Below are 23,324 nucleotides of genomic sequence, written 5' to 3'. Positions count from 1 at the left end.
TCTAGAAGCAGCAATCAGCAATTATATGATCCAATGAGAGAGAGTGTGGCCGAACGCTTTGGAGTTAGATTCAAATCCCAGTTCTTACCACTTAGTATGGAAGTCCTAAGCCAAATTACTTAAAATGTCTAAATCTGTGTCTCCTCAGCCACTGAGTTAATCAACAGTCTTGATTTAATGCAATATAAAGGCATAGTTGGTACTCAACAATTACTAATTCCCTCTCCAGCACCCTAATTTCATAGCAGAAGAACTGGGCCAGAGGTAGGTAAAGTGACTTGTCTAAGTTCCCATAGCCAGCGGGGAGTCAGAATTCTCTTTTTTCTCCCACTCAGGCCAGGGTTATGTTTGCTTTTAAATCACAGCATCAACTAATAAGAATAACTGTATTCAGACAAGAGGAGTCATGCTGCAGAATAGGAGGCAGTGACATTATATAACATCAGAATTTAATTATATAACATTAGAATTTAAATAATGAACAGTTTTATCTCAGAAACATTACACAGTAAGATATAACATATTACAACATCAGGTTTCTTACAACTTTAAAAACTTCTGAACTGGCAACTCAATGTTTAGAAATTCTTCTAGGCTATAAAGAGTGTTATATTATTTAGGGGACTGCCTCTTAGAACAGGGTCTAACTCTTGTTCTTTGTAATAAAAAAGCAAACTCATCAGCCTGCACCTACTTCTAAGTGAAGTTGAGTACTATTTTTTTAGTGTTCAACTTAAAAGATCTCTGGGCAGCAGACTAAAATGTTTGTTTTATAATTGCCTGCTGAACTATGATAGTTTGTTTCCAGATGGTGCCCTTCCTTCAACCTGCACACAGTCTCTCCTTGTTCGGAGCTTTACAACCTCCTGCTGATCACACTACCCCCACCCCTATTTAAAGCTACAGAGAGGAAATCCTAAAGAGATTTTCCCCCCAAGTCTCCAGCAAATTTTTGGTGACGTAATATGTGGGCTGAACTTGAGTCTCCTGAGAAAGAGAGGGAATCACTATTCAAGGGTACTGTATATACAATCTGGGTCAGCTGCAGCTGGTTACTGAATTTCTCCATGTGGCAGTCAGAGCAAAGCCACAATACTTTCTCTGCTGGATTAAAGACAGCCCGCAGACCAGGAACTTCCACTATACTACTTAAAATTACATAGGTGGCTTGTCAAATTCAATTGATTTGTGCTGTAAGAAGAAAAAGAAGTTCCTTAGTACAGCTTGGATTCAACGGTCCAAAACAAAAATGCAGTTGCCATTAAAGTCACAGACGAACAAACTTCTACACTGATTTTTAAAAGCAAGAGTAAGAGCAGCAAGTCTCTGGGTTTGCTTTATCAACAGATGCAAAAGGTATTATAATATTTCTTTTATTTTTATTTAAAAATTCTATGTATGTTGAAATGTATAATTATTTTACATTTGTAGTAGAAATTTCAAAATCTCTTATTAATCAAAGAATTTTGGAATATACTACAATTTGTTTAGTCTGAAAAAGGTTTTGTTTTGCAACTTTATATAAAACTGGTCATTATATACTTTATGATGATTAATGAATTATTTGAGGTTCAATTTAATGGTATTTAGTGTATATGTTTATAGACTGATGCCTACATGCTGGGTTTCAGAAAACAAGTACTTTAGTGACGTTAGAAGTTTTAACAAGTAACAGATTAAATGTATAAGATTTACAGCAGAGTGATTAAAAACAAAGGGATACAGACTAAATAGTTGTAAACATGGTTAGTTTCTCTTTACATAGCTACAGTGTATATGCTAAAGATTTACATATACTGTGAAGATATCTTAAAGTATAGCTACAAAACACAGCTAAGAAGATATAAAATTAACTGAAAGGCTCTGCAACAATACCTCAATTATAGCATAACCAAATATAACCTAAATATTAATATTTCATATTACTAAATATTAAAGATTTAAAACAAGTCTACAGTATTTCTTGCTAAAACTCAAACTTTTAAATAGTTTCATAGGTTTATATGTAACAGTACTTTAACTTGGGCAACAGAAATTAAAACTGCTACAACTGGAATTACGTGAAAAAGCAAAGCGATTGATACATTAAAAAATCCTAAAACCTTACAGATTAGAATTGAGGAGAAGAAATAAAATGTATAGAAGTATTGTGTAAGTCATCAGCATTAACAATAGAAAGTAAGAACCCAGAAGATACAATTACTTAAATACATAATTAAAGGACCAACAATATAGGTCAACAAACACGATTCTTTCAATATTCTATCTGGGAGCTTTGTTTAATTGTATTACTAGAATTATTAAAAATAAAATTACTAGTTACCAACAATGAGCTTTAACACCAAAGACACTTAAATTTGTTATGATCTGGGGGTCCTCTGTCCTTTTAAAAATCAAAGAAATTCAAGGTAAGAATATTCAACAAGCAAAAAATGGTAAAGCTAAATAGGATTTCTTCAACTTTACTTTCATGTCCTTTTCTTAAAGATTCAAAACTCTCAATACTGGGAGGATCTCTGTTAAACATATTTTACAAGAAATTCCGATAAAATTTCCAAACAATACTGGATCTGAAATACTGTCATCTCTTTCTTTTTTTGTTGTTGCTATGAAGAGTACAGGACCTCAGTTAAACCTCAGTTCTTACTGAAGCCTTAGGCAAGCATTTAATCTGAAACCCAGATAACTATTTATCCCTTCCTTAAATATCTCCAGGGGATGAAACTGTTCTCAAGTCTCTTCCCAGAACATAATTCACAATCTAGAAGTCTTTATCTAAGGTATCTTCGGTGCTTCATAAATTTAAGTTCATTGCCTCATGCTGTTTTCAGTGCGTGACACAGCCAGTTAAATGCCTCTATGCATTTACCATCTGAAAGGAAGTATATCCTAACTTTCATTTCTTCTCCCTACTAGCTGGCAATGTAGCAACTATGAAGAGAAATAGTACCAATAAAATTAACTCAAAGCATGGAAGACTTTTTTTTCCCCTCCCTAAAAACAACCAAGCAAAGACATAGATTTAAACTTAAGTATACTGTGACTAATTTACAACATTCTCGTGGGACCTAGGAAAATTTTAACATATACAGAAAGGTTTTATGACGTAACACAGATTTATGGATCTTTCACTTTAAAAACTGAACATATGTGGGAAAATACAAATAAGAGAATGTTTTCATAAAAGGTAACAGTAAATGTATTTAAAAAACTCCTTCTTTACTCATGATGTAGCTAGTCTACTCCTTAAGAAGTGTGGTTCCTTATTCAGCTTTAGGTGACAACGAAGTCATGACTTTTGTAAAGGATAAGGGAATTGTATTTATTTTTTTAAAAAATAAACTTTTGGTTGTCTCCTTTAAATATGAACTTAGGTCAGAGTCTCTTATGGTAGACAAGAATTCATCTTATGATTTAATTACACAGGAACCCACAAAGAGCCAAGGCAGAACACACCAAAAGGAAGTTATTGCTATTTTAATTTAGATTTGTATTTTCACATTTTTGTTCTTCCATGATAACACGGATACAAAGTCACATTAGCAGACTTGCATTATATGCTCTTAGTTCTATAACAATCTGCATCTGATAGGAAAACAAGATCTTCAGTTGGAATACTATTCAGAAAAGTCTACATGTTTTGAGGTTTCATGATACTTTCTGAATTTTCCTTGTTTTGGTAGCTTATTTCATACTAGTTTATTTAGATAAAATAATTTTATGATCTAAGAGTTTCCATTCCATTACTGAAGTGACTGAAATGAGTGCATCTGAACACTGGATACGTTAACCACGTAGGAGAAATGCTATACGTTTACCCAGCAGGCTGATGGCTTCTATTTTACTGTCCGCAGTTTTAAAAATAAACCATATCTAAATTCTATGAATCTGCAAGTATAACAAGAAATATTTTATTGGTTTTTGGTACAGGTAACTCTAGTATAGTAACTAGAGTCCTTTTTAAATAAAATAGATGACACTCGGTCTAAATTTTCTACTAATGTCAGAAGGCAAAGTATGAAAGCAAAAAACTAAAAGTACTCATCCAAGTGTACTTCTGGCTATCAGTCAGCAAACAGAAAGCCTTTGACACAAATATGGAATATTACTATGCTCCTCCTTCCTATCTTATGTTAGGAAAAGAAAAAGAATTCTGTACATTCCATCCATTCTTTGCTTTATTTTCATTATCACCCTATTTTGCAAACATTACTCATTTGAAAACACCGAAGTAAGGAGACATGGTTTTAGAAAGCAGTAGTCATCTTTATGACTCTAGTTGAGGAGTCCATATTTCATTGATACAACCTTTAATTTTAGGAGGCTTCATAATCAAGTTAGACAGGTAACTATCAACTAACAGAATACATATGGAGGGAAAGGAGTGACAGCAGAAAAGTCTGGGATATAAAAATGATCCACAAGTACCTGTGCATAATTAAGTTAATGGGTCAATGTAAAGAGATACAAACCAGGAAAAGACTGTAAAATACACGGAACACAAAGTTAAGACTCCTCTGCAGTTACTACATGACGAGGATAAAAATCACAGGTCTAGGAAGTTATGAGTAGAAGATCTGAATCTCATTTGAGTGTTTTAGCTCCTCCAGGTTTATTTCTTTGCAAAATGGTAGATGTTTACTTCACAGTGCTGTTGTGAATGCAAACAGTTAACACGAGTTAAGCACTACAAAAATATAAGGGATTGTTACAGTGTTGGTGATAGAAAAAAGGATAGAATACGTTGCCATATGATGTAGTTGTTATTGAAAAACATGAACCCTGGAGTCTTCTACCTGGGTTCAAATCCTGGTTCCATGTCTTAGAAGCTGTGTGACTCTGGGTGAGGTACTTAACATCTGGATGCCAGTTTCTTTATTTGAAGATGAGGATAATAATAATTACCTCAGAGGGTTGTGGTGAGATGTAAATGATTTAATACATGTAAAAGGCTGAAACAATGCCTGACACTTAACAAGCACCCAATAAAAATGAACTATTGTTATTGTTGCATTGCTATTTATTAATAGCAGGCATAAACAACTTGGGACCTGGCTCTCCAAAGCAAAAAACAAGTACCTGGGTGGAAAACGGGATAGAAAAGTTCTTAGTATATCCACTGCCATCCTTCAGAAACAGCAGACAGGAATCAAGTTTATAAGAGAGAGAAGGTGGGCTATACTATAGCAGCTTGTTAATGAACCTGATGGGGTGACACATCTTACTCATTCTAACTGCTACTACTCTTTAGGGAGGTAACTAAAGAAAAAGAAAGCGGCTTTGGTTCTTGGAACTAGTCTTAAGGTCTCCTCGAGTGTTTCTATAGAAATTATACTATAAAAGGCAAGTATGTATCTGCCACAGCAAAAATGGAACATTCCAAGCACACATTTTAGCGTATGTGCCACTGCTATAGACACTGACTGAAGAGCCAGGGAACCTGAATTCTAGACCTGGTTCTAATATTACCTATTCGTGTGGCCGTGGCCTTGGCTTTCAACATACCCATGGGAGCAAAGAGGTCTTGTCTTGAATGAGATGAGATGGTCTTTAAGGTACTTTCCAACTCTGAACGATCAGATTCAATGACAGATGAGTTTCTTTCCTTGGTAATGGTTATAAAAAATTATTAACATTTTACTAAAATGAAGTTCAGTAGAACTTCTGTTAGAAAAATGAACCTGCTGAATCATATATAAGCTTAGAGCATATATATGATTATGATTTAGGAAACACAATTACCCACAATAATGACTGTGAGCATGCTATCATTCTTAAACTTGTCATCAATCCCAAAAGGACATGTTACAAAAACAAACAAAAAATATGATGCTAAAACTTTCTGGTTTTAGATTTGTCTAAAAATATTTTTTTAATTTGATAGGTAAAAAAGATACTTATTAGAGAGGGCCAATTTAATTGAAACCGCACAATATAAATAAAAAACACTGGCAACTTTCATACTAATTAGAGAAGACTGTTTTATTAATGCCTTACCAACATTATGTACCATTTTCCAAGCCTTAAGATAGCAAGTGAACTTTTTAAAGGTAAGAAAAGTGTCTTATTAGGGTCTCAGAAGCCCCAAGAGCATCTAACAGTATGCCTCAGCACACAGTGGGCACTCACCAAGATCTGCTCATTGAGCTGGGGAACAAAAAGCATTACTATAAGGTGGTAGTTGGAGAGCTCATCTCTGAAACCTAATTTTTAAACAAATAGGAAGGTGCTTAATACTGAATTTAAAAAATTAATAACTTTAATTCTGGCCCAATTTATTAACACCAATAGATATTCAGTTTTTCCCTTAGATACTTTTTTATGTTACTGACTTTAAAAGCAGATTAATATTAATTCTTTTCTACTTTTTCCCTTCATTGCTTTTTTTTTTTTTTAAAGACGTCATACAACCTCACTTCAAAATGAAGGCTTTTATCTGGACCCTAAGTGTGCTATTCTTCCTACTAATGGGCATTGGACATTGCAGAGGAGGACAGTTCAAAATTAAAAAAATAACCCAGAGGAGATACCCTCGTGCCACAGATGGTAAAGAGGAAGCAAAGAAATGTTCATACACATTCCTGGTACCTGAACAAAAAATAACAGGGCCAATATGTGTCAATACCAAAGGGCAAGATGCAGGTACCATTAAAGACATGATCACCAGGATGGACCTTGAAAACCTGAAGGACGTGCTCTCCAGGCAGAAGCGGGAGATAGATGTCCTGCAATTGGTGGTGGATGTAGATGGAAACATTGTCAATGAGGTAAAGCTGCTGAGAAAAGAAAGCCGTAACATGAACTCTCGTGTTACTCAACTCTATATGCAACTATTACATGAGATTATCCGTAAGAGGGATAATTCACTCGAACTTTCCCAGTTGGAAAATAAAATCCTCAATGTCACCACAGAAATGTTGAAGATGGCAACAAGGTACAGGGAACTAGAGTTGAAATATGCTTCCTTGACTGATCTTGTCAATAACCAGTCTGTGATGATCACTTTGTTGGAAGAACAGTGCTTGAGGATATTTTCCCGACAAGACCCCCATGTGTCTCCTCCTCTCGTCCAGGTAGTGCCACAGCACATTCCTAACAGTCATCAGTATACTCCTGGTCTGCTGGGAGGCAATGAGATACAGAGGGATCCAGGTTATCCCAGAGATTTAATGCCACCACCTGATCTGGCAACTTCTCCCACCAAAAGCCCTTTCAAGATACCACCAGTAACTTTCATCAATGAAGGTGAGTTACCTCTTACTGTTGAAAATGGAAGTACAAGGTTAATGTGTTTTATGGTTTATGAGACAATGCTCGTAATACATGCCTATTCTTCATTTTGGTGATGTAATTAATTATACATGAACATTAAATTTTCTGTTTTTGTTTTCTATCAACCAGGAATTGATCTTAAATACATCTCTCAGCTCTAAGGGTCTAAGAGTTCATAGAAACAGTATATTTCGTGGAAAAAGTAGTCTTTCATCCAAATTCTTACAATCTAAATTACTAGCATTGAGACAGGAATGGCTCCACAATCCACTCCTAACCTCTATGACCATCCTCTCGGACTCCAACTAGATCCTCACGACTGCTAAACAATCCTTTCATTTACCTCTTGATGCTCTTCCCATCACCATCTTCCTCAAAAGGAACATGTAATAATTTGCTTTCACTCTCCTAAAGCCTAGAATTAACCCCCTTTTATCTCCACTCGCAGCACATGCACCACCTGCTGCTGTGCTGAGATTAAGTCTACTCAGGCCTAGGTTCCTTGTGCTTTCCTATCTTGAAAACATTTGCACAAAACCCATGCCTTCTTGCCCTCAGTCTCAAGAGGAAAAGATATCCCTCCTATTTTCCAAAGCTAAAATCCTACCGTTGTACACTGTAACCATGTAAGTATAAGAAAGTTTTCAATACATAAAAAACCTGAGAATTGATCCTAATATCTCTACCTCTGTTTCTAATTTCATTCCTTCTTCCCTTCATTATCAGTCACTGATCAAGGTGCCCAGAATAAAAAGAGGAATAATTCATCTTTGTTTCAGTCTAGTAATAAGCTCACTGCTAACTTTCTGAAAACATTTATTTTACACCTACATCCAATTTCTCATAAGCCATTCTCCTGAATTCTTTACAAGTTGATTTGTTTTCTTGGAGTAAAGGGAAAAAACCCAAATGCCCAAAAGTAAAAAAAAAAAAAAATTAATTACAGTTCATTCACTCACTTTCTGAAAAGGCAGGACAAAAAACTGCGCACAGACTATGAAATAATTTTAAACAACAACAAAAACACAGGACAAAGACAAAGACTGGAAGTATGTACATCACAAAGTGGACATGTCTTTCTGCAGCAGTGGACACCACTGACCATTCACATCTCTGCTTTCTTGGGCCTCCACATCATAATACTCTGACTCTTCCTACTTCTCTAGGTCCTTCAACTGGCATCTTTTTCCTTCTCCTATGGCTTAAAAAGGCTTTCTTGAAGATACTGTTTTAGAGGTCTACACTCCTTCAAGGCTACAAGTATCACCACTGCTCAGATGACTCCTGCATGGAGCTCTCCCTCTTGATTCTAACCAAAGCTAGATGTTTGCATCTGGATATTCGACCATTACCTCACATGCTGCTGCTTCCTCTATTGAAATGCCTTCTTTCAGGTTATCTGTCAACCTGGCAGATTTCAAGGCTTAGCTAAAATAGTGTCTTAAATGTTATACCCACTCAGATTCAAACAAACGTATCTAGATGGCTCCTTCCCCAAATGGCTGACTATGCCTTGACTATGTTTTTTACATCATATTACACTGGAGCTATTTGTTTGCATGTCTGTCTCCCTGCTAGACTGAATGCTTCTGGAAGAAAGTGAACTGTCTTTTCATTTTTCTCTCTCAAACATCTAGCCAGGATTAGGTTTGGCATGCTGTACTCAGCATATTGTAAGCACTACAATAAATACTTGAAGAACGAATAAATAAATTAGTAACTAAACCCTAAAACAATCTTTTCCCCAAACTAGCATTCTCCTTTTAGAAATAAGTAAATTATTATTATAAAAGCAATAATAACCGAAGAAAATCTAGAAAACACAAACAAACTTTGCAAAAAGGTTTGCTGAATATCCAAATACTCAGAAATAAACTACAGTTAACACTTTGGTAATAACCTTCAGGTCTTTCTCACCCCCCGCCCCCATAAACATGGTAACCAATATTCTTGCAACTTTAAAAATCAGCTTTGTTCTTCTTTTTTTTCCTCTATGATTATACTCTCAGGATATAAATTTCTGTAAGTAAAATTGACAGGTAAATGGATTTTGACTTCTCTAGTTTGTGTAAGTTACTACCCGTTTCGGAATTCGCTTGGCTCATCTTTGACACTTCCCTCCTGTCCCACACACGCAGTCAACTAAGTTCTATCCATGTTGCTTTTCAGTCTGTCACGGATGTGTCCCTTATTTCTATTCAGAGCCAGAACTCTAACTTAGATCCAAATTATCTATGGAAGCAGCTAGAGGATAGAGACATCCTGGATTTCTAGCTGGGTGACCTTGGCGGGGCTGGGGGCAGGTGGAAAGGGTTCCTCTGTGCCTTAGAATGTCTCTACTCTCTGTAACACAGACACAACATTTCTTATATTCACTGCTGAATTATCAGTTACCTTCACATGTACACACAGTACTTATACACACATCTAAATAAAATGCCTTCCATCTATAATACAAGCTCCTTCCTGGTAGATGGATACTGTGTCATTTGCAGATGCTAAATAAATGCTGGTTGACTTGATAACTACATTTTTATAGAGATTCTTAAAGTTGTCATTCCAAAGACCTTCATGAAAGTACTTTAACACATTCTATTGTACTGGAGTCATTCATTTTATAGTGTTCTAACTAACAGTAACAACAGGCTAGTGTTCCATTAAATTAGGCAAATGATGATCACTATTAAGATTTCCAAAGGAATGACGTGTATGAAATGATCACCTGGGTATAGAAAGAAAAAAATATATTTTTTTATATTCTTTTAAAATATGTCTTGTGTAAGCTTTTACTGTATACAATTTACCAGTAGTTTTTACATACAATTTATAAATAAACATATCTGAAGTATGTGAAATTTTTTTTAACTGATGGGATGTACAATTATGTAAGTATGGAGATGACTGCCATGGAGTATTTTCTGTGGGTACTGATCTTAACTGGAAGTATCACCAGTTCTAGAAGAAATGATTATTCACATATTCATACACTGACACACGAAAAATGCCTAAGCAAAATGAGATACATCAGTTCTAGGTTTTACTACACATTGAGCTGTAGTGCAAAAAATCTAGTATTACAGACTTAAATCTCATGCTGACGATTTAGCATATCAAAGGTCCCATTAAACAGACTTTTGCTTTAATGAAACAATGGTGTATATATCCAAAATAAACCAATCCTTAACGTAAAAATTAAGCACGCGCATAACTTTTTCTGTTATTCATTATTTATTTGTTGTTATAAGTAAACATTAACTTTCTATTTTTTTCTATAAATGTTGGTCTCTGAAATTCAAGGACATAATTAGCTACAAGGGAAACAGCACAGAATTAAGGAAACTTGTTTCCTTTGTTATTGACCCTGGGTAAGTCACTTTGCCTGTGTTTTCTCGTTTGTACAATGAGAGAGTGCTGGTTGGACTGGAAGATTCTAACACCTCTTTCTAGTTCTAATATTCTGTGATTCTTATCAAATATAAACTACTACAAGCAACAATAAATAGACTTGCTATTTTTTCTTTACATATAATGTGCTAAAATCTTTGTTCATATTATTCTTATGTCAGACTGGAAAATATGTCTAAGCTGTTTGGGTACTTGCACAAAAAAGGGCAAAGATGGATGTCTATGGCTGTACTTACATATGCTTCTGGCACCAAGAAGTTCATATTACTGAACTCTACATGTAGGTACATGATCATTCTAAACTCTTTAAATGCATAATGTATATGTATTATTTAAAAAGTGTCGTAGCCAGTCACAAAAAAGTCAAATACTGTACAATTCCACTTATACGAGGTACCTAGAGTAGTTAAATTTGTAGAGACAGAAAGCAGAAATGGTGGCTGCCAGGTGCTGGGGTGAGGGGAGGATGTGGAGTTGTTATTTGATGGGTACAGAGCTTTAGTTTTGCAAGATGACAAGAGTTATAGAGATTAACTGTACAATAATGAGAATGTACTAATGCCACTGAACTGTATACTTAAAAATGGTTAAGCTGGTAAATTTTATGTTATATATATCTTACCAGCATTTTTTTTTAACATCTTTATTGGAGTATAATTGCTTTACAATGGTGTGTCAGTTTCTGCTTTATAACAAAGTGAATCAGCTACACATATACATATATCCCCGTATCTCCTCCCTCCCACCCTCCCTATCCCAACCCTCCCACCCTCCCTATCCCACCCCTCTAGGTGGTCACAAAGCACCGAGCTAATCTCCCTGTGCTATGCGGCTGCTTCCCACTAGCTATCGATTTTACATTTGGTAGTGTATACATGTCCATGCCACTCTCTCACTTTGTCCCAGCTTACCCTTCTCCCCCTCCCCGTGTCCTCAAGTCCATTCCCTCGTAGGTCTGCATCTTTATTCCCGTCCTGCCCCTAGGTTCTTCAGAACCATTGTTTTTTTTTTTTTTTTTTTTTTAGATTCCATATATATGTGTTAGCATATGGTATTTGTTTTTCTCTTTCTGGCTTACTTCACTCTGTATGACAGACTCTAGGTCCATCCACCTCACTACAAATAACTCAATTTCGTTTCTTTTTATTTATCAGCATTTTTTAAAAAGGTGTTTTAATGACAGGCAATTTTATATTTTCATTTAAAATGGTTATAAGAAAAATGCACCTCAAGAGAACAAACTTACTGTGAACTTATGGCAAATAACAGAATACTTTTGTTGGTTTACAATAAATAATCTCCAGAAACATTACTTTCCCTCTACCTAAAAAACAAAATGTTTGAGAATGTAACTATACACTTGGCAAACTGCCATCAAAAAAATTCTTAACTGTTAATGTTATTCATTGGCTACATTTTGGGTTAGTCTTTCATAAAAGAAAACATTTTCCTTTTACAAATGGTGTATTTATAAAAATAAGTTCATTCCTTGTAGGTGAATGAAGTTGAGGAAGTTCCTTCATAGTATGTTAGAGAATAGATCTGAATACCAGGAAACTTGGATTCTGGCCAGGCTTTTCCGAGGCCCAGTTGCTTCTTTTGTAAAAGACTTTGTTGTGATGATTAAATGAGGTGGTGCACGTAAAAATGCTTTGTGTACAGTTTGAATATCATTATTACATTTTTTGAGTGCACTTTCCAATATATGCCTTGCCATGTATGGGAATATAAAAGGTAAGCTTAAAAAGTTAAATTTGAAAAGCAGTCATTAGAAACTAAAAAAAATGCTTTTTAGTGGGTAATAAGCTAATTTTCAATTATTTATACTGTTTCCTATTAGTAAATTTTAAAAATGCAGTTGGTTTCAGTTGCATATTTATATTAGCACTTAAACTAAGAGAAACTAAAGAAGACTGGTTAAGCAAAAGGGCTGAAATATGATTCCATTAACCAGTTATAAAAAATAATCGGTATATTCTTAAGTAACTTCAATATAAAAGCTCAGGTTGCTAACTGCATTTTAAACTTATACATTAATAAAGTAATTCATATTATTACGAGAAAGAATCTATTATCACTTTAGAAAGTATTTGCCTCAAATTTCCCATTCCAGAAATGCTGGTAAGTATACTTACCTTATGCTTAACTCACAACCCAATTAAAAAGTTTACCTCTTAAAAGATTTTACTTGCTGACCAATTATTTGAAAGCTCTAAATTGGTTATGTCTTTTGTCCTATTTCTCCTATCACAAAGAGCACAGGATTGGGACAAAGTAAGAAAATTAATGAGGAATTCAACAACAAAAAGAAAACGATTTTCCTTTTTTTTTTTTTTTAACATCTTCATTGGAGTATAATTGCTTTACAGTGGTGTGTTAGTTTCTGCTTTATAACAAAGTGAATCAGTTATACATATACATATGTTCCCATATCTCTTCCCTCTTGCATCTCCCTCCCTATCCCACCCCTCTAGGTGGTCACAAAGCACCGAGCTGATCTCTCTGTGCTATGCAGCTGCTTCCCACTAGCTATCTATTTTACGTTTGGTAGTGTATATATGTCCATGCCACTCTCTCACTTTGTCACAGCTTACCCTTCCCCCTCCCCATATCCTCAAGTCCATTCTCTAGTAGGTCTGTGTCTTACCACTAGGTTCTTCATGACCTTTTTTTTTTTTTCCTTAGATTCCATATGTATGTGTTAGCATACTGTATTTGTTTTTCTCTTTCTGACTTACTTCACTCTGTATGACAGACTCTAACTCCATCCACCTCACTACAAATAACTCAATTTCATTTCTTTTTATGGCTGAGTAATATTGTATATATGTGCCACATCTTCTTTATCCATTCATCCGATGATGGACACTTAGGTAGCTTCCATGTCCTGGTTATTGTAAATAGAGCTGCAATGAACATTTTGGTGCATGACTCTTTTTGAATTATGGTTTTCTCAGGGTATATGCCCAGTAGTGGGACTGCTGGGTCGTATGGTAGTTCTATTTTTAGTTTTTTAAGGAACCTCCATACTGTTCTCCATAGTGGCTGTATCAATTTACATTCCCAGCAACAGCGCAAGAGTGTTCCCTTTTCTCCACACCCTCTCCAGCATTTATTGAAGAAAACGATTTTCCTTTTAACTTAAGTAATTAAACAGTTTCTTTATAGAAAGAGAATAGGTAGGTTAAATAAAGATGGTTCCCAGTAAAGGTGCTATTCAAAGTATGAAACCTCTTGTCTTTTTTAACCCACTGTTCTGTTCAAAATATGGGTTCTTAATGAAAAAATACATGTTGGAAAATATGTGGCATGACTGGTCAATATTTTTCTTTCTATGATGAATCAGACCTGTTAACTGGAGTTTGTTAGTCTTATACAAATTTTAATCATCAAAGAAACTGAGGAAGAAAGAGACTGGTCCTTCAAATTCAATGTACAGAATTCCATTTTCCCGCTTTGAGAAGAATGCAATTGTGTCATAGAAGATGAGTATTTCAAGATTACTCAATGCAAGTCACAGATGTAGAAAACAAACTTATGGTTACCAGGGGGAAAGGGGGTGGGTGGGTAGGGATAAATTGGGAGATTGGGACTGACATATACACCCTACTATAAATAAAATATTATAGATAACTAGTAAGAACCTACTGTATGGCACAGGGAACTCTACTCAGTACTCTGTAATGACCTACATGGGAAAAGAATCTAAAAAAGAGTGGATATATGTATATGTATAACTGATTCACTTTGCTGTACACCTGAAACTGACACAACATTGTAAACCAACTATACTCCAATAAAAATTAAAAAAAAAAATTACTCAATGCAAACAAAAGGTTAATAAAATTCCTATTTTGAAAGAAAGGTACTTCCAGTCTATACCCTTTGAACCATTAATAACAAATTCCTGAATCATATATAAATATCATAGATAAATAAATCAATTAATTTATTTCTGATAATATAAACCAGGAAGTTAAAACTGGCTTCTCAAAAATAAAGCTGCTACTTTTTTACTAGTCATTTTAAGAATTCCTGTTAAGCATTTTGTATGGTACAGAGAAAGCAGTAAAATATTTAATGTAAGAATGATCTATAACCTAATTCTACAGCAGCAAATGAATAAGGTATGCAAGTAATAATGAGAAAATATTTCTGCCAAGACCAACAGTATACACTAGGCTAAGACAGGTTAGTGGTTTACTTATAAAAATAAACAAATACTAAATTTTGATATTTACTATCTTTACTGAGGAGAAAAAAAATAGCTATAAGCACTGCTAATTTTATCCACATGTCTTGGAAAAGAATTCATTTTCCTAAGCCTTTATATCAACCAAGTCTAACAGGCATCCAAACTGTAAACATGAAGCCCACTACGAAAAAGTGGGTTGAAAATTAAAGTTGAAGATAATTTTAAATTTGCATAAATTGAAGTCTTACCAAATCAAAGCTGGATCTAGAAAACCCAGAACTCCCCAGTTTGCTTAAATATCCGAGGGCTTATTAAATAGCAGGAAAGGAACAAATGGCATTTTACAAATATTCTGTCAAGATTCAAAACCTTCATGTTTCTAAATATTTTAACAGCAATTCAAATAGTCTAATGAAAGTCCAACTTGTGAATATATAGTTAAACATAAAATGTAAACTGTCAAAACTATACTCAAATGAGTGCAGAGCAAACATTTACAAAGATGACATTCATAGAATAAGCAAATTTCTGAAATAAGAGAAATATCTGTATGTATTGCAACAAAACCACTTCATGTGTGCATTAACTACAATACTAACAGGTTTTAAAATAAGAGCAATGCTCCTCAGATATCCTTGACTATTGTGAAAGTGACAACTTAGAAAAAAAAATCTGGTTAAGGTGGTAAACAACTATGATGACTGCATTCTTAGACTGAAGAAATCAATTTCAACCCTACAGCCGACCTCAAGAGCTCTAAGTACCACCCTCCAACCACTGACATTTCAGACATGCAAAACTTGTAGCTCCGCTGGAACATCAAGCTCTCTTCTGTCTCCACGCCTCAGCATATTTCACCCATGTGTGGCCTTGATCAGACCCTCTACCCCTAATGGCCCAACTCCTACTCAATCTTCACAACTCAGCTCAGATGGAGCCGACTCCAGCTCTTCCCCACAAATCTAGGTTAGCTAATTCTTAGCCAGTGTTCCTGTGTGCCCTGCTGACTCAATAAGAGTACTCAGCAAGCTGTAGTGGAGTTCTCTCTCCCCACTTCCCACTGGACTCTATGGTTGTTTCTTTATCCCTGGAGCCTAAAGATTTCTAGCCTATCGTAGATGCAGAAAAGACATTTCTGGGAAAAATAATGCAGAACTGAGGAAACCACTGTGGCTGCCAGGAATCATTTAGTTCAACAAATATTTGAGCACCTAAGTGGGTTAACCTGTGGATACACAACCAAAAATTACAGTTCTTGCTCGTGAGTAAACAAATAAACACGTTACCATGCATTACACAAAATAATCTAAGATTGGACCTGGAAATCATACTTCATTTAAACTTCTCTACCCTTCTCTGACTTGACTACAATGCGTGTTTCTGTAATGTGAAGTAGCTCATAGGTGACTGATAAAAAAGGAGAATAATATCAGTAAAACAAAGTGGTCATATTGATTCACATGGAATTTTTCCCAAGCATATTAATGTTCTGTGCCACAAGTAACTGCAGCTGAACACAAAGTATGCTAACAGCTAACATCAGCTGTTATTTTTAGTGCACAGTTTTGCAGAACACGAGATTTTTCAGGAATACGTTATTTTTCTGCAATAGAAATGACTGTATATTCATCTTTGAATAGTCGCATTAAATTTATGAATTAAATAAACATATTTATTACACAAGCTACTTAAATTATGAAGTAAGTGTCAAGGTCAGCAATGAAGAAGAAAAGGGAACTAAATTACTGATGATGGCTACTTTGTAAAGCATTGTGTTAAAGGCTCTGAATACTCTGTAATTTAAATTCAATAACTGAGAAGGTAGATAGCATAAAAATAATTCACACTGAATTTAAATGGAATGTGATCTAATTTATGGCCAGTCTGAAAAGGGCAAACATTATTTTTAGAATAGTCCTCCCTAGCTTAAGAAACTATTTATGAGCTTTCACAAACTAACCAATATCCTCATGACTATAAAAGCATAAATTCTTAACAAAATTTTAGCAAATCAAAACCATCTATACATAAAAACGATAACATGACCAAGTTGAGGTTATCCCAGGAATAAAAGGTTGGTTTGACATTAAAAATACAATCCACAGAATTTATCATATTAACAAAAGAAAAAAGAAAAACCATATCATCATGTCAGTAGATAAATAAAAAGCCTTTGACAAAATCCTAAATCCATTCATGGTAAGAACTCTCAACAAACTAGGAATAGAAGGAACAAGAATTTTTAAAGTAGTTATTACGGCTTAAAGGAAACTATGTTCATAATAAATGCAAGACTGGAATCTCAGAAGAGAAATAAAAACGATAAAAAAAATAATCAAATTGAAACTCTGTAACTAAGACATTTAATACCTAAAATAAACATAACCCAAGAAAGATAGCATTACGTGTTTCCAGTTTCCACAAATTTTTAATAGTAATCTGTAGTGCTTACAAGTCACTGTATTATAATTTTTAAAAGCCTGAAACATAATAAAAACATGGACTAGAGAATCGATCATCTCTGATTTTTGTGTGTGGTTTTCAATTTCCTTGTTATTTAAAATGTGAAGGCAACTTAGCTGATTCATTTGCTTAACAAAAAATTATTGACCGTCTACTTAATAGTTAAAACAGTGATGACATGAAGTCAGAAGAAAAACAAAAACAGTCTCCATCTTCAAGGAGTAATCTAGAGGGAAGAGTTTATAGTCTCTAAGAATCCCTTCTAATGACGTAACTGTGGAACTGTTTATTTAATGAGATTAATTCTACCTCAATAAGGCCCCATATGGGACCCTGTATATCCTTGGCACAGTATAGATAACACATTCCTCAAAATTTCAACAATCCTATTATCATTACAGTATAGACTTTCTTGAACGAATTTTACTTGACTAAACTCTCTTACTTTCACACATTTTCTAAAAATTATACATGACAGAATTTAAAAATTTTTAGTAAAATATAAAATTTGACAACTGAAATTTCTATACTTTTTTGGTTGTTCTAATAGATCTTTAGGGTAATTCTTATTTCTGAACCACTTCATATCTTGACATGCTTACGAAAAAAATTCAAAGCGTCAAAATACTGGAGAAGGGTGAAACTAAATAATGTTCAGTAAAACTAGAAGCTATCTTTCTTTAGATCAAAAATATGGAAATCACAAGTTCAAGAGTCAAGACACTCTACAAATGATTTTACAAAATGTTTTGTCATTTAAAAATTTATGAAGAACTTATCAGTGGATTAAAAAATAGGGAGTGAATTCATAAAACTGTGAGATAACATGGGGACAACTGTAGCACAGCAGTTCAGAGCATAGATGCTGGGATTAGAAAAAAGTGGGTTTAAGCCTATGGGTTTAAAGACTAGTTAGTTAACTGTTTCATCTATAGAACATCTGTAAACTATCAGAAAGTCACTGTGTAGATTAAAAAAGAAAATTACTATCAGTCATATAAATTGATACAACACTTTAGAAAGGAATTTTGCCAACATTCCTGAAGTATATTCTTATGAACTGTTGTATGAGGGAAAAAGTTAAAAGATTCCAAAAGTTTGGGAAACTGGTTTACTTCAGGGCTTCTCAGTCTTTAGTGAATGTATACTGTGTTTCCAAAAGGGTAACATAATATTTAGCAGTCTAAAACTTATTTGACTGTGGTATGCCATTTTCACTGAGCATCTCAAGGGACTAGTGTGTTCCACTGAAATCAAATTTTGGAAACTAAAAATTGGGCACTATGAAGAACTGTAAAGCTGTTCGTACCATTTTGATCCAGTAGATCAATCCTGCAACATTTTTATAAGTATGAAAAAATGAAGCCAATAAGAAGACACTTTGTACAGTGTTATTTATAATATCAAAAATCAGATAAAACCTCAGTGTCTAATGGCAGTGGAAGAAACATGATATATCAACATCAAAGGTTGCATATTACAGCTACTGTAAGTGCTAGAGTGGAGACTGTAGTCCAATGGAAATGCTTGTTAAAATAAAAAGACAGAATCCAATTTTCTATGTGTGTTAGAATTATAACAATACAAAAATGTACGTATTTGGACGAAGACTTGCAAGAACAGTGGAAGATAAAACAAGTTAATGTTCCAGATAGTGGGACTGGGGTAATTCTTTTATTTAGTTGTTTTTTTTAATATAAATTTAGTTTCTTTAACTTGTAGAGTATTGTGTACACAATACATAAAAAGTGGTATCTGTAAAGAAAGATACAAAGGTAAGACTCTTGACTAAGAATTACTTTAATATGGCTCTTTTCCTATTAAGTTTCCTGGCAATCAAAGATATTCTGATTACAGGACCATTCAAAGACTGTCAGCATGCAAAAGAAGCTGGACATTCAGTCAGTGGCATTTATATGATCAAACCTGAAAACAGCAATGGACCAATGCAGTTATGGTGTGAGAACAGTTTGGATCCTGGGGGTTGGACTGTTATTCAGAAAAGAACAGATGGCTCTGTCAACTTCTTCAGAAATTGGGAAAATTATAAGGTAAATCGGTGTTTCAGACGTGGGGGAGAGGTAGAACAAAGCAGCTCTTGCAATAATAGTCATTATATGCAATAAATAAGATGCACAGTTAAAAAAAACTATCCATATGTTTTTCATTATCTGCATTTGTCAAAAAGACAATTCTCATCTCTGGTTTTAAAGTCAAAATTAATACGCAGAAAGGAAACTGAAGATGTACTTTAAAATGTTTCCTTTCAGTCTGAATGACTTACACATGTATTTAATTCTTTGCAAAGACTGATCCTAATTTCATTTTCTAAGAAGACAACTGCTTTTTTAATCATGACCACGTTTGCACCCATTATCAAGTATATTTAATCAGAGGTAAACAGTCCTAGAAAAATGGTCATGTTCTGGAGGTCCTATACTTTATATTTACTTACTTATTTATTTAAAAGATTTTTTTGATGTGGACCATTTTTAAAGTCTTTATTGAATTTGTTACAATATTGCTTCTGTTTTATGTTTTGGTTTTTTGGCGGCAAGGCATGTGGGATCTAAGCTCCCCCACCAGGGATTGAACCCGCACCCCCTGCATTGGAAGGGGAAATCTTAACCGCTGGACCGCCAGGGAAGTCCCAGAAGTCCTCTACTTTAACAAGGGGAAAAAATCCTGCAACACGACCCTCCTGAAAATACATTTAGCGTTAAGATCAGGTTTACCAAACTTATATTCTGCTGCATACCTGCAATGGCAAATGCTTACTGAAATAGGATAGTTAATTAATTTATTCTTTTTTTCAAATATTAACCTACAGTCTTTCAAAGAAGGAGCTTTGAAGATTACTGTTTTATCTTCTTACATTTACTAATTTTATTTCTAATAGAGTCAAAGAAGATAATTTGTTCTAAAACAGATACTATCATTTTTATTGAATATCATAAAAATGTTAGATGTCCTATTTGTTTGACTATGGTGGGGACAGTATCTATATACAAAAAATTGTTTCCTTTTATGAGTATGAGAGAAATTAGGAACCCTTTTTAAGGGCCTGGGTAGTTTACTAGTTAATGTTTTTAGTCGCTATGAATAATTTTAGTCCCTTCTGCTTTGTCTTATTTGTAAAGTTTGGAGCTAGTTGTGCAAATAAATGCTGACAAATTAAGAGAAAGCAAAACAAAACAAAGTGATTATACGGGACTTTAGTAGAACAGGTGATCTACAAAAGTGGAAGGTCACATTACCACTTAAATTGTCAATATTTTTATGCTATCAAATGTTTAAAACTTGTCTATAACAAGTTTACTATCTCTATACTAATTCATGTAAGCATGCTCTCTGTTTATTAACAGAAAGGATTTGGAAACATAGATGGAGAATATTGGCTTGGACTGCAAAACATCTATATGCTTAGCAATCAAGATAATTATAAGTTGTTGATTGAATTAGAAGACTGGAGTGATAAAAAAGTCTATGCAGAATATAGCAGCTTTCGCCTGGAACCTGAAAGTGAATTCTATAGACTGCGCCTGGGAACTTACCAGGGGAATGCTGGGGATTCTATGATGTGGCATAATGGTAAACAGTTCACCACACTGGACAGAGATAAAGATATGTATGCAGGTGAGTAAGAAAAAACTAATGTGTATTCTCTGTAGAATCACCACTTTCTACGCTTTAAATAGAACCCTGTTATTAAAGTATTGCCATTAAAGTCTTTTCAGAAAGGTCGTTTTGGACTCAGTCAAAGAGAATACAACCTGCTGAAAGGAACAGCTTTTAGGAGCTCTTCTCTAAGGCAATCCCAAAGTGTGAACTCTGTGAACAAGGTTCTGTTGTTCTAACTTGATGGGGTGGGGATGGGAAACAAAACATACTCGTCTAGAAATAAAACGTCCAACTGCCTAAAATTGCTAACAAATCCCACTGGACCCCTACCATGTGCTAGACACTGTTGTAGGTGCTGAGGAACACAGCAGTGAACAAAGTCCCTGCCCTTTTGGAACTTACCTTCTAGAAGGAGACAAGATGATTTGTTAGGTGGTGACAAGTACTTTAGGAAAAGTAAAACCGAATAAGGGAACAGGGGGTGGGTGCCATTTTATGTGGGTTGGCCAAGAAAGGTAACATTTGAATGTTACCTGAAGGGAGTGAAGGAAACAAGCCATTTGGGTACATGGGGTAAAGGCACTTCTTGGTATAGGGGACTAGCAAGACGACTGCATTATGTGGTATAGGAATAGCAAAAAAGCTTTATTCAGAGGGGAAATAGTCTCTTTAGAAAGACTCATTTAGGCCATCCACATAATTTTTAATTTAATTTTCACATACTTTTGCCTTTTTAACCTAGGTTTCTGGCTCTGATAAAGACATACCCCTGAAAGCTGATTTATTTTTACGTTCAGCTGCGTCTTGGCAAGCAGCACATAGGTCTCTATTTCACACCGGCAAAAGAGGAAAAAAGGAAGATAAATATGATCATAATACATGCCTTATTTATAGAAACTCATCTGATTGCTAATAGTACTATTTCATATTATTTTTTTGCTATTTTGAAAATCAATTTTCCCCAAACTTTACTCTGTTTAGCAACTCCATATCCTTCCCTCCCAATCTCTCCAATCTCTCTCTCTTACACACAAAATCTACTTGCATTTTATTTACCCTGCTAGCCAGAAAATTAAATCACTTAACAACAACAACAAAAAAGCATGTACTAATAAGCAAAGGGCAAAATAAAAATGGCAATTCAAGTGATCTTTCAAGTAGGTGATACTTAAGCAACAGTAACAGAATAAATGAAGAAGCAACACTATGAAGATAAAGGTAACTGAAATCAGTAAGAAAAACTCAAATTGTTCTAAACGTAGAATAAGTATTTGATGGTTTACAGAGTACCACACTTAGAAGAAACTTTTACTCTGATGTCTATATTTTTTCCTCAAAGGAAACTGCGCCCACTTTCATAAAGGAGGATGGTGGTACAATGCCTGTGCACACTCTAACCTAAATGGAGTATGGTACAGAGGAGGCCATTACAGAAGCAAGTACCAAGACGGAATATTTTGGGCTGAATACCGAGGTGGCTCATACTCCTTGAGAGCAGTTCAGATGATGATCAAGCCTATTGACTGAAGGGAGACAGTCTCCAATTTAAATGACATAGAACTCTATTTTTCAGTTCCTAAAAATGTAAATGTTACATGTATATTATTTTGCACAATTCATTTCTACAGATACAGTTTTTTAAATGAATTTTACTACAACTATAAAAGGGGATTTATGAATGTAGTTTCATCTTCCCTTAATATACTGCAGAAGATTATTTGTATCTATAATCCAAGTTATTTTAAAAATATTATTGACTAAATACAGGCAAAGTTTGTTTTCTAAAATGTAAATATTTGCCACAATGTAAAACAAATTTTAGCTTTATTTTAAATCAAAATTCAATCATGTTCAAGATCCTTATCAATTTATTTAAAAACTTTATGAAAATGCTATAACTTCCAATGGAAAAATAATTTTAAGATTTCAGCAAAATAATACATTTTATTTATAAAAATATAGACAGGAAATTAGAAGAAAACTCTAGTTTTGCCAACATTCTGCATTGAATAAAAGTTACTTCAAATTGAATTTGTGCCTTTCACATGAAATGAATATGAATTCTTAACAATATATTTTATGTCAATTTCCCCAAAGAATTAAGAAACCCACAGTATTAAAATACATATCTTTAAAAACAAAAAAATAACGTACGCCGTATTTAAATGGTCAATTTATAAAAACAGAAATATACAAATGAATTTTTCAATATTATCTTCATATGATTTGCTGAACATCAAAATCTCCTGAAATCTATTTTATGTTGTTATATTAGTAAAGTGTTGATATTACAAAAGTGCAGAATATTTAGTGAGCCCATGGTTTAAAGAACTGAATTATAACTCTAAGTTTATTTATTAATACTTTT

At 34.3% G+C, this 23,324-nt stretch overlaps 2 protein-coding genes across 3 annotated transcripts in view; one reads left to right on the top strand and one right to left on the bottom strand.

Annotated features, from left to right (window-relative positions):
• RALGPS2 (Ral GEF with PH domain and SH3 binding motif 2) overlaps nt 1–23,324 on the bottom strand; it is a 163,083-nt gene that overhangs the window by 44,456 nt on the left and 95,303 nt on the right. The window lies entirely within an intron of this gene.
• Nucleotides 1,038–22,643, top strand: ANGPTL1 (angiopoietin like 1). Its single transcript, XM_068538394.1, has 5 exons — nt 1,038–1,356; nt 6,400–7,245; nt 19,193–19,386; nt 20,701–20,971; nt 22,296–22,643. The coding sequence occupies exons 2-5, from the start codon at nt 6,423–6,425 to the stop codon at nt 22,481–22,483; spliced, it is 1,476 nt and encodes a 491-aa protein (XP_068394495.1). The 5' UTR covers nt 1,038–1,356; nt 6,400–6,422; the 3' UTR covers nt 22,484–22,643.

The sequence above is a fragment of the Eschrichtius robustus genome, chromosome 3 (assembly GCF_028021215.1).
Source record: "Eschrichtius robustus isolate mEscRob2 chromosome 3, mEscRob2.pri, whole genome shotgun sequence".
Classification (NCBI taxonomy): domain Eukaryota; kingdom Metazoa; phylum Chordata; class Mammalia; order Artiodactyla; family Eschrichtiidae; genus Eschrichtius; species Eschrichtius robustus.
The sequence above is the reverse complement of the archived record's forward strand: the minus strand, read 5'-3'. Positions and strand labels throughout refer to the sequence as shown.

Excerpts from the sequence above, each read along its gene's own strand:
- ANGPTL1 (XM_068538394.1), top strand. The coding sequence starts at position 6,423 with ATGAAGGCTTTTATCTGGACCCTAAGTGTGCTATTCTTCCTACTAATG. Across the intron at positions 7,246-19,192 it reads AGTAACTTTCATCAATGAAG|GACCATTCAAAGACTGTCAG; the intron begins GTGAGTTACCTC and ends TTCTGATTACAG. Across the intron at positions 20,972-22,295 it reads AGATAAAGATATGTATGCAG|GAAACTGCGCCCACTTTCAT; the intron begins GTGAGTAAGAAA and ends TTTTCCTCAAAG.